This window comes from Portunus trituberculatus, chromosome 27 (genome assembly GCF_017591435.1).
Source record: "Portunus trituberculatus isolate SZX2019 chromosome 27, ASM1759143v1, whole genome shotgun sequence".
Lineage (NCBI taxonomy): Eukaryota > Metazoa > Arthropoda > Malacostraca > Decapoda > Portunidae > Portunus > Portunus trituberculatus.
The window spans coordinates 10,488,692-10,501,288 of NC_059281.1; the positions used below are offsets into that span (position 1 = coordinate 10,488,692).

At 43.1% G+C, this 12,597-nt stretch overlaps 1 protein-coding gene across 3 annotated transcripts in view; it reads right to left on the bottom strand.

Moving 5' to 3' along the window:
* Positions 1-12,597, bottom strand: part of LOC123509490 (SCY1-like protein 2) — a 307,200-nt gene that overhangs the window by 27,506 nt on the left and 267,097 nt on the right. For all 3 annotated transcript variants that reach the window (XM_045263803.1, XM_045263802.1, XM_045263804.1), the window contains exons 11-14: positions 7,592-7,745; positions 4,850-5,099; positions 3,124-3,292; positions 2,494-2,717 (exon numbers count right to left, since the gene is read on the bottom strand). In XM_045263803.1, coding sequence (XP_045119738.1) covers positions 2,494-2,717; positions 3,124-3,292; positions 4,850-5,099; positions 7,592-7,745 — 797 coding nt within the window. The remainder of the gene's footprint in view (positions 1-2,493; positions 2,718-3,123; positions 3,293-4,849; positions 5,100-7,591; positions 7,746-12,597) is intronic.

Here is a 12,597-nt window from a genome sequence, read left to right on the forward strand (position 1 = left end):
CATGCACGGCGGGCTCTCATTGGACGTTTTTTTTTTTTTTTTTTCGTTCGTGATACGTGATTTATTTTATAAACATCACAACTCCCACAGGACCCGCAATGCCCTACTGTTGTAAACAACCACTTGAAAAAGGGGAGGAAGATTGAGAAAAACATGCTCGCAGGACTTTTCTGACGTTGTGTTGATTTCTCCAAAGCATCATAAGCCAATAAAAACCTCACACGAGAAAAAAAAAAAAAAAAATTGGATAAACATGAAGTAAAGTGAGTATATTACCATAACAGGTAATCATTTCATGTGCTTCTGACTAGGACCATGCAATAGTAAAAAATAATAATATTTGACCATACTTTTGCTTTCTCCACACGAACACCACACTTTCCCGCCAGGTCCCCAAGTTCGCTGGAGGTTAAGATTCCCCGATAACCTTCACTCGTGCCTGCTGCGCAAATGGCTGAGGTAACAAAGTTTCGAAATGATCGAGTATGTGAATCCTGGAACCAAAATATCCGGTGTCGAACTTGAAATTAACACCATTACTGGATCTAAGAGGTGCAAGTTGAGACCAGATATTCAAGAAACTAAAGGCCGATTCCCACTTGATGAGCTGGAAGCCAAAAATGTGGCTGGCAGCCAGTCTGGCTGGCTGGAAGCAAACCTGATCGGCTTGTAAGCTTGGCTGGCAGCTTGGTTTGCAAGCCAGTTGTGGTTATGCTTGCATCTCAGTTCCCACTTGACTGCTGAAGATGGTGAACCGCCGGAAACTTGCTGCTTTTATGCTGCTCAGGCGAAGGCGCCAAAAACGAAAAGTGTGGGTGAAGCCGCTGTTTGCGCGAAGGGCAGAGAGAGGAGAGTACCGTTCTCTAGTGCAAGAAATCACTGAGGGAGACGAAGAATTTTTCCAGACTTACATGAGGATGAAGAAGGATACCTACCATCATTTGCTTCGGCTTATCGAGAACGATATAACAAAAAAGGACACACGATTCAGAAAATCCATTACAGCAGCTGAACGTCTGGCACTCACACTTCGTTTTCTTGGACACGGCGATTCTCAAGCTATTTTGAGCATTGTATACCGTATAGGCAAATCGACGGTTTGCAAAATCATCAACGAAACCACACAAGCTATTTGGAGAGTTCTACAACCAGAGGAAATGCCAGCACCTACGCTTGAGCGATTCCGCAAGAGCGAAGACCAATTTCGAGTGAGGTGGCCACTTGCTGACCCACACTTCTTTGGTAGCTGCTCCACTTTTCACTGTTTTCTTTCCTTTCTGTATTTCTTTTCGGAATCGCTCTCGTACCCCGCCCGGTTTGGTCCATTCGGCTTTTGCCCTTCCTTCATATTCGGGACACTCCTCGTCTATCTGGGCCCACATTTCAGCAATATATTTGGGCTTTTTGTGGTCTGGATGCTGTTTGTCCCATATAGCAGGGAATTTTTCCACCTCTTGACATAAGTGTTCAAGGTTGTCCCAATTAACTACCACTTTTGGTCCCATTTCACTTTAAAACAATCACTGTAAGTATGTAATTAGTTAATAACATTCAACAAGCCTAATGTGGCTGCCAGCAAAAAATGAACTGATTTATTTTTTGCTGGCTGGCAGCTCAATGGTACAAGCACAAAGCAAGAAATAAAATTGTTGGCTGGGAGCCAATCGATGATCAGCTGGCAGCTAAAAAAAACGAGCTGGCAGCTCAGTTTTGAGCTGCCAGCATGTTTATTGGCTGCCAGCCACATTTTTGGCTTCCAGCTCATCAAGTGGGAATCGGCCTTAATCAAGAATAACTAATATCGTAGATTATTAAAAGAGTGAAGTTTTGCTAAGGTAATCAACATCGCAGCTCCATCGGCCTCCTGTGTACTGGTAAAGCTGTACGTAATAAGTATACTGAATTACGGATCGCTGGGTGCCAACCGCCGCTGTGTCTAATCGTCTCAGTGCGCCGCTATAGGTGGAGCGCTAGTTCCATCCTGGGTTGTTAACTTTGAACACTTCACACTTGTCATAAGTTGCTCTCAATTATTATGGTACCTTTGCTCGACTATTTTTTCATGTCCATTCCCAAATGACTCGGGGCACCTCATTAGCGTCATTATCTCTGGTGTCCTGCTTCATTTTCATGACATGAAAAGTAACCTTCATGTAAACTCATATCGTAATCGTTTTATTGTGGCACTCCTAAGACTACATGTTGTATACATTGTGTATATTCATCGTTTCTTAATTAAGTTTCCATACTACGGTATAGAAAGAGCTTTAAAATTTAGTACGAGCTGCTTTCCACCATCCTAACGCTACCACTATCTGTAAGTGGTAAGTAAGTCTGCTACTCCAGACATTAAAGCGGCACCTCCCCCACCACACCACGCCTCTGCCGCCGCCGCCACACAGTCACATAGCAATATGAAAAATAGAGGAAGAAAGGAAAATACAAGCCAACATATAAGAAGGCACGCACAGTCTCACGACTTCCGGGATTTACCTGAGAAAGAGTGTCCCAAGAAGCCAATACCTGACGACCCCCGGCGGGAGAGAAAATCCTCGGCGCTGGAGGACATGCGGGTGTCTTGGATGCGAACATTGGGCACGGGCGAGAAGGGCGAGAGGGACATGTTGTCGGAACTGAGCTGGTGGCGGAGCAGCCGTTTCTCACCCGGACTGCTCGCTAGACTCAAGTTATCCAGCTTGAGTTTGTTGCGTTGCTGCCTGGGAGGGAGACGGGCGTTAGGATTGTAGGAGGCGAGCGAGAAGTGAGAATCCGAGGAGACGGGCGTAAGGGCAGCTGGAGGCAGGCTGTGGGCTTGAAGGATGGGATTAAGGAAAGAAACAGTTTGAAGGGAGAGTATGGAAGGGATATATAAGGAAAGGGTGGGTATAATAAGGGGGGAAGGTAAAATTTCAAGGTTAGAGGGGGTAGAGAAGTCGGGAAATGAAGAACAGGGAAGAATAATGTGAACGAACAGAAAAAAAGTTGAATGCAGAGAGAGAGAGAGAGAGAGAGAGAGAGAGATGGCGGCTGGAGGGAGGGGGGCTGGAGAGCATAGCAATCAAACCACTAAACTGGAGCACTGGGCCTATCCTCCTTCCAAGCCAGTGCCACCGCCTCACTCACTTGTCTATGTGGTCGAGCATTTCATGGATGGTCTGCAGGAGGAAGCTGAACTGGATCAGGTTGAGGGAGGGACTGACTGTGAGCGGCAGCAGCGAAGGGAGGATACGAGTGGCAAGCAGGTTGACGCTCAGCCCGAACTTCTTGACGCCAAGCATGAGTCTGTAGATGTCTGTAAAGAAAGAGGAATGTGCAGTTTTAGTAACGCTATCTGGAGGAGGAGGAGGAGGAGGAGGAGGGCGTAAACGAGAGGAAGAAAGAATATAGTTTACAGAGAAATTATAATAACGAGAACGAACCCGAGGAGAAGCAAATGAAACAAAAAAAGACGAGTTTCTTACAATAACTTTGCCATTAACAAATTTCGCGTCAACGCTCAAAAGGACGGTCGCATCTGACGCCTCGCACGCGGTGAAACATCCAAGCTACAAACCTCGCAAAAGAATTCGTCACTGCGTTTCACTCATGACTCTACTTAAAACACGGAGTGGAATTCAAGGATAAACATTTTTTTTTTTTCAAAGCTTACAGGACTTGGTCGAGAAATGTGTTTGTAAATGAACTCCGTGGAATCTGCGAAATTCTAGTGACTGCGGTGCCAGCAGTGGTGAAAAATAGGTGCACCAACACACACACACACACACACACACACACACACACACACACACACACACACACACACACACACACACACACACACACACATATACAGGACAACTTGAAAGTTAGAAGCGCGGACCAATGGAACGGACGCGTCGGACCATCAGAAGGAGACTTAGGACCTCTTCTCCCTTTTGAATTTTCAGGTCTTTACCAAAGACTTGAGGAGCAGAGCCACCTGTATTCCAGCGAGGGGATCACGATATTGCTTCCTCATTCTCCCTAATCAAGGAAACAGACGAGACAGTTTTATAAAACGAGATTTGGAAACAAAGTGTAAAATGAAGAAAAAAAAAGGATAGGCGTTTTTCATCCTTGTGTGTGTGTGTGTGTGTGTGTGTGTGTGTGTGTGTGTGTGTGTGTGTGTGTGTGTGTATGTGTGTGTTAAGTAAGCAAGAGTTAAGCAATATAATGCATGTTACTAACGAATATTGACGATCTTTTTTTTTATAGACTGAGAAAGTGATTGATTGGTTCCTAGTGTGTTTATTGCTTTGATCACCTACTAGTCTTCCCTCATTCAGCTTTACTGGCGCTTTTATTTATTGCACGGCGTAGCTTTGTGGGGAATAAATTAGATTTTTCTTTTTTGGAGTGTATGCAAAAATCTCTCTCTCTCTCTCTCTCTCTCTCTCTCTCTCTCTCTCTCTCTCTCTCTCTCTCTCTCTCTCTCTCTCTCTCTCTCTCTCTCTCTGGGGAAAGCAGGATATAAGCAGGTTATATCTGAACTTTTGAGTTAATGAACATACATACATACATACATACATGCTATACATACATATATACGCAGGTACATAATGTATATAGTGCGTGCATACACACATACGGACATACTATACAGACCGACGGAACCAGAGACAGATATACGGTCTGATGGAAAGACAAAGAAGAAGAAGAAGAAGAAGAAGAAGAAGAAGAAGAAGAAGAGAACACGATGAAACAACACTGACACACACACACACACACACACACACACACACACACACACACACACACACACACACACACACACACACACACACACACACACACACACACCACGGGAACAGAAGAGCGGAAGGTTACGTACTTACAACCTTGACAGTAACGTCGGCGTCCTGCAGTTTCACGTCAGCAAGGATTGGCAACACGTCATCAATGATCGCCGACCGCTCCAGCTTGTCCAGGATCTTTTCTATACACCCGAGCACCGTCAGGCAGAGGGACACGTCAGTGGGGGACTTCTCGTAGATCGCCTTCGTCCGCGGCAGTACCGTTTTCTTTATGGCCTCGGCGTCAAGGTACTCAGAAGCATTTGTCGCCGCTACCACCGCCGCGACCTTTGTAGAGTAAGGAGAGGAGAGGGTGAGATGTATGTGTGTGTGTGTGTGTGTGTGTGTGTGAGTGTATAAAATCATTGTAATTATGTTTAAATACGTGCGCGTGTAAATTTATATACTAATTAACCCAAAGCATATGTCGTAAAATCGTCTAAAGTCACTCTAGGTACAATAACATAGTTCCCATCACCAAAAATTGCCAAAAGAAGAGTAATCTCTCGAACTTACAGTCCTACTCATTCATAAGCTGGCAACTCCATTATCTTACAGGTGACTTATAATAAATAGGCTTTACCTAATCGCCAGAGGCGCCACAAACCACAGCATACTACTCAGAACAATACTCGAAATCGTTTCAGGGCCTCATCTCGTTCTTATCAATTCTTATCATGTTCTCAGGGAATGATGGAGGTTTTCAAGTTTTTCAGTGATAACAATTATAATTCAACATAAATTCTACGTCATCAGTGAGAAAAACAACCACGTTAATCGCAATAATGATTTCTTCGGCTTTAAAAATAATCCTTATGAAAGCTCGAGGCGAAAGATAATAGGAGTCTTAATTCCCTATATGTTCCTGTGATTCCTAATTGGGATGGGAAATCTCGCTTAGCTTTAATGTGTTAGAAACAATATTTTTCAGCTTCCTACTTTAGTATAGTTCTTAATACTCTCTAATAGAATTTAATTTTCCATTGTCAGCTCTATTAATTTTCTTCTTTTTCCTTTGACGTTTCTCTATTCAGAGTTTGGCGTCTTTTCCAGACTCGTTCCAATTTTGTTGCTTCCTCTCCTCTCATTGCAACTTTGCCACAGTTCTATTCTTCCATTCCACTCTTTGTTTCTTCGTTGACGTTCCTCCTTGAACAGCCGGTCAAACGATCAGGAATATTATTGGAAGAGAACTAAAATATATGTCTGAGTGGTATCAAATTCTTAAATTCGCCATTCTACCAGCTGTTCTTGTCACGCCGTAAAATTTGGAGACATGCTGTGGGACGAGAGCTGAAACAAATATCAAAGAGGTATTGGGGTGTAAGCTGTCTTTGTCTCGTCCTGAAAACTGATGAAATCTTTATTGGAAGAAGAGTAAACGATACACGAGAGGCATCAACTCTAATTCCGTCTGACGTACATGACGTGATTGATGTGTGTTTTTAAGTCTAATTTCAGCATTACGTTTCTTTCCATAATTACACGTTCGCGCAGACTGGGAGGCAAAAATATTCATCTACACTTCAGAGGAAAAACTCGCAAACACGATACATCACTTGCGTTCTTTTTATAGCCTCAAATGAACGAAAAAAGAATAATAATGCAAGGAATTATACAGCGCGGCGACCACTTCAAAAATATAAATTGGTTGGATGATTAAAGAGACAAAGGAACACCACCACCACCATCACCACCACTACCATCAACAATAACAACAACAAATCTGATTCCAGACCAGTTGTTCTTGTAGTAACTTTTTTATTCCAGTTCTATGTGTCGGCCAAGTGTTGTTGTTGTTGTTGTTGTTGTTGTTGTTGTTGTTGTTGTTGTTGTTGTTGTTGTTGCTGCTGCTGCTGCTGTTGCTACTGTTGTTGTTGCTGGTGCTGAGAGTGTAAAGCGGAGTAATATATGACAAGGGAAGAAGCTAATAACTATGTACAGAATAAGAATCTGAAGAAGAAGAAGAATCTGAAGAATCTGAAGAAGAAGAAGAAGAAGAAGAAGAAGAAGAAGAAGAAGAAGAAGAAGAAGAAGAAGAAGAAGAAGAAGAAGACGCAGAAGAAGAAAATGAATAACAAAGAAGAAGAAGAAAGCTAAAATGACAACATCAAAGAAGAGACTGACAGAGGCGCACCATAGAAACGTCCATTGAAGGAAAAAAAGGATCAAACACCCCAAACCATTCGAAGCAGAATCACCTTAAAGGCAAAACTCACCTGTCTGTTCCTTTGTTACCTGCAAGACACTTCCTTACTCTCCTCACTCCTCCCCTCACAGGTACAAGCTGGTGTAGAAGCACGTAAGGAGGAAAGGTGTGTAGATGCTAGAGAATAGTAGAAAGGACGCTGTTTCGGTCTATTTTTCTACATAACGTACAAAAATTAGCAAATAGGAGAACACCTTGATATCTCCCCAGCTTCGTGTTGTCCAGTAGTTTTCCTTCAGCCTTTCATTTCCAGTCTTCTCCGTTTCTCCTCTCACTCACCTCCCTCCAACCTTGCAAACCTATATCTTCCCGACTATTCTCGCACTTCACACTCATTTGCCCAATCCAGACCTATCTTTCTCTCTTCTCCCAGCACTCTATATACATCTAAACAGACTTCTTTTCCCTCCCTGTCCCACATTCCATACCCATCTTATCCCAGACCCATTTTTTTTTCTTTCCCTTATCTACCATCCTTTTCCAGATCCATTTCTTTCAGCATTTTCCGCCTTCTAGACCCATCTTACCGTTCCTGACTTCTTTTTCCGCCCTTTCCAGCCGCGGGACTCACCTGAACCTGCACGGTGGAGGACTCAAGGCCAGCGTAGATGATGGGCAGGATGTCAGTGGAAACATCCTCACTGGGAGTCTTCTCGAGGATAACGTGGATGTTCTCGAGTAGCGTGACAGAGGCCTGGATACTCTTGGGCACGTTAAACACACCCCTGGAAAAGAGAAAGGGAAGGTGTTGATGAGTGAAAGTGAAGCTGGAGTGGAGGGATGGCAGATGGTGAGGCAGATGGTGTGGGAGAAATTGACTGAGGAATGGTTATTAGTGTTTACGTGTCAAGGAAGCTTGCCGCGGACACAACAAAAATGAGGGTGTGAGGGAGGAAACAGCCGTAATTACCCCTCCAGAAACAGACAATACAAAAAATCAAAGTTATTTCGAAACTCCTCTCTTGAAACAGCTTAAGTCGTAGATAAGAGAGAAGTAACAAATAACCTAAAGAATTTATCAGTAAAAGAGGTAACAGACTAGGAATTATTATAAGAATGAAAGAGAAGATGGGAGAGTAAGAAAGTAAGAGTAAGCCAGTGGGAGAGAAAGGGAGAAGGGAGTGTCAGAGAGAGTGGGAATGAGAGTAGAAGTGGCAAGGGATAGATAGGGAAGACAAAGGAAGGAGAGAGAGAGAGAGAGAGAGAGAGAGAGAGAGAGAGAGAGAGAGAGAGAGAGAGAGAGAGAGAGAGAGAATGGCAGTATGGTATGGTAGATGGGAAGGGATGGAGGGAGGGAGGGAGGGAAGACTAGGAGGAGGAAAGGGAAGAGGAGTTACAGCGTGGAGAAGGGAACTGAGGAAAGAGAGGATGTGGATGGTAATGGAGAGAAGAGAGGCGAGGAGAGAGTGAGAGGATGTGAAGGAAGAAAGATGCAAATGGAACAGGAAAGAGGATATTAATGGAGGAAGAAGAGGAAGAGGCGGGAAGGGGAGAAAGGCTCAGTGCACGAAAAAGACAAGCTAGAGGTGGACACACACACACACACACACACACACACACACATCTCTCCTTGGCGTTGTATAAAAAGTTCTAATCCCGCTGTGGTTTGTCTTGCATGCAGAATGACACCATCGCGAGAGACACCCCGTTAACAGTTTCAATGGGGGTCTCGTGAAGCGTGCCTCGACTCACTTCCTCTCACTCCACGCCATACATACAAATATAAAAGGAGGATCTGAGAGCCGCGATCCAGGAAGCAGTAGCTGAATCCCCCGCTCATATCCACTAATGCTGAGGCGCCATTCACGTGCCGGAAACCCATTAATGGCGTATGTGTATAGCCTTAGTTTTGCATCGCGGTTCATTCACGTATATATCGAGGCTTCAATCAGCTTCAGTGAACGATGCGGTGTGCTTCAATGTGCCCTGAATGCCTGCCTGGTCTCGTCTGCACAACCAATCACCTTCTAATAATCCGTCAGGCGCATCAATCACCCTCGAGGATCCCCGGAATTTATGATAATTTCACCCTCGGCTCTCCCTTCCCCACCCGCCGCATAATCGTGGCATTAACTGTATCGGGAATTCGTCATCTGTTCGAGGATTGCGCGGGCTATCGGATTCCGCCACATTTCTGGTTTCCGTGGACCGATGAATGCGTTCTTCTTTTAGTGGTGTTCTTGATGGCAGTACTCTCTTTCTCCCTCTTCCTCTCCCTCTCTCTGGCATTGCACATACACACCAGCACTGGGCGATTGTGCTTATAAGAAAAAACAGCAGAAAATAAAAAAGAAAAATCTTCCCCCTATGAGGTTCCCGTTTGAATCCCACCACTGTCATTAATATACGAACCAGCTTTTGATCGCTCTAATCTTTTTGATCCCACAGATGCTAATATATAACACAGGTGCCGCTTAGAGGTGTGTTCAGAAAAGTACGGTTCCTTCCCCTCTCTGTCTCTCTCTCTCGCTTTTTCCTTTGTTCTTCCTGTCGACTAATTCTGTGGCCAGGTTTGTGTTTCTCGTAATGAAGTATGCAAAGCTTGCAAGGAAGGCAGAGGGCTTTCTACGATGCTTAAGTTTGTCATTACTGGGACACATTTTTATTTTGAGATTTGTGTACGATAAGACCATTTTATTGACATTAGAAAGGGTGTATGGAGGTCAGACGATTAATGGCCACAATCTTCAATACTGGGACACATTTTTACCTTGAGATTTGTGTACGATTAAACCATTTGATTGACATTAGGAAGGGTGTATGGAGGTCAGACGATTAATGGCCAATATCTTTACTATCAAATCCCCCCTAAGTTTCTGGAACCGTATCAAAATCACCGAATAGTAAGCAAAATGAATATGGAACCTCGTTATGGCATTCAAGGAGTTAATAGATGTCTAAGTGGTACCAACACAATGATTCTCTCTCTCTCTCTCTCTCTCTCTTTCAGTGGAGAATTATAGCTTTAGTTTTATCGGTTTTAGCTTTAGTCTTGACAGGTGACGTGGAAACTTCTCATGATGCATTGTGTATAGTTTTGTTATTCATTTATTTTTTTTTTTTGCATGTGAAATTTTATCGTTTTCTTCGTACGTGTGCCCTTCCATTTAACTTTTTACTCCGGAACATTCAAAGTAACTTCAATCTCTACATTCAACTACAATTTCATGCACCACTGTCCTATGTTCTAGCTCACCATTTTCTTCACTCAAAAATTTCCATTCCATTTTTCTTCTTCTTTTTTTCCATTTCCCCCTCAAATCCCGGCAATCTCTGTACCTCGCCACACATTTATAAACAATTGACCTTGTATTTTATTTAATATTTTCTTTCACACTAGCAAATCTTCATAACATTCTCTCTCTCTCTCTCTCTCTCTCTCTCTCTCTCTCTCTCTACGCCATAATGATCTTACATTCCTCTTCATTTTCTTCCACCACTAAACGACAATCTGCTTCACCTTTCTCCTTCATGAAGTTTTATTTATTTATCTATTATCATTTTCTTTCTGACATCACCATCGCATCATCATCAGTTTCTCGTCACTTTCTTCCACAATCTTCCCAAATCCTACATTGCATTACACTACATCACACATTTTCTTTCATGTACAACCTAAAATTCTTTCTTGGTGGCTGACTCCTTTCTCCAATCGCCATCATATTCTCTCTTTCTCTGTGTCCTGGCCATCGTCTTTCTCCCCCTCGCTGCTCTTCTTCGCGCCTCGCTCCCTTTATATAGATCCGCCATCCAGAGGCTAGAAAGGAATGCTTAAATCGAAGAACCTCTGAGAGCTTCTTCTTCTTCTTCTTTTCTTCTTCTTCTTCTTCTTCTTCTTCTTCTCTTTACCTGCTGCTCGTCCCTTTCCTCTCCTCCGTCCGATAGCTAACGAATATAACGAATACCAATCACAAAACGTCCTTAAGGATTCCTATCTAATTTTCTTTTCCTATTTTCCTTTCTCCAGACAATGATGGTGTCGTATTGGATTTTTTCATTTGACGTTTGTTTTCTTGTTCTTTTTGCTCGTTCTTTGTTGGTATTTTGACAGCTATGAGTGGCAAAAGAATAAATAGACGTATGTTTAAAGAGTGAGGGACAGAAAGCGCTCAAGAGACAAAACAAGCAAACAAAATGAAATTAAATATAGATAGATAGAAAGAGAAAAAGAAAGAATTAAGGAAAGAAACGGGAAAAGTAACGAAACAAAGAATGAGATGATGAATGGAAGAGGAGGAAAAAAAAACCTCAGAGGGAACCAGTAAAAGAATATAAAAGCAAAACAGCTGAAAAGAAAAGGAAAAAGGGAAAATCTAGGGGAAGGCGACAAAGAAATAAAGAAAAAGAGTAAAATAATGAAAGCAAAAGAGAAACGTGCCAAAAATACCGAACCCTATACACGAAAAAGAAGATTAAGAGAAAAGTAAAACAGAGAGAAAAAAAAAAACGAAACAGGAAGAATAATGGAAAAAGTGGCGAAAAAGTACCACCCCTACACAAAAAGATAAAAAGAGGGGTCGTTTTTCCCCCTTCCCTTTGAGTGGGTGGCGTGTGATCAGCAAGAGTTCTTCAGGTCAGCAGTAAGGGAACACCGCCCCCCTCTGTGCTTACTGGGGGTGAAATGTTAAAATGTTCTCAAGCCACGAACGTCAATTTGAAAAGACAATATTTTTAAAAACCTATTGAAAATGTGTTGCTCTCTCTCTCTCTCTCTCTCTCTCTCTCTCTCTCTCTCTCTCTCTCTCTCTCTCTATCTATCTATCTATCTATCTATCTATCTATCTATCTATCTGTGTGTGTGTGTGTGTGTGTGTGTGTGTGTGTGTGTGTGTGTGTGTGTGTGTGTGTGTGTGTGTGTGTGTGTGTGTGTGTGTGTGTGTGTGTGTGTGTGTGTGTGTGTGTGTGTGTGTGTGTGTGTGTAATTTCCCATCCGTCAGCCTTGTGAGAAATACGGTATTTATTTTTTTATTTCGCCCCACGCTGGTAATGTCTCTTCATAGACCATTAGATATGTTTACGACCTCTTGTGTTGGAGTTATGTGTTATCTCCAGGCTCTTCATGCCGCCAGAAAACTGCTCGAGGGCGTCAGCTGGTGGTGTCCTCCCGGGAATTCAATCATTTCTACGAACTGAAGTAAACTAATAGCAATAATTCGTCCAGGATGAGAGAGAGAGAGAGAGAGAGAGAGAGAGAGAGAGAGAGAGAGAGAGAGAGAGAGAGAGAGAGATGGTAGGTACACACACCTGTCAATCACTCACCATCAAATAAAGTAGCATTGTTATCGGTCTCTCCACACACAAACAAACACAAAACAAACAAAGAAGCAGAAAAACATACAGGATTTACTTGAGAGAGAGAGAGAGAGAGAGAGAGAGAGAGAGAGAGAGAGAGAGAGAGAGAGAGAGAGAGAGAGAGAGAGAGAGAGAGAGAGAGAGAGAGAGAGAGAGAGAGAGAGAGAGAGAGAGAGAGAGATGGCTAGGTCTCATTCGAAAATAAAGTGAGGAGGCAGCAGATGAATGTCGTCTATACTGGAGCCTTGGTTGGGTGTGGTTGGGTGAGTCATGGAGTGAGAGGTG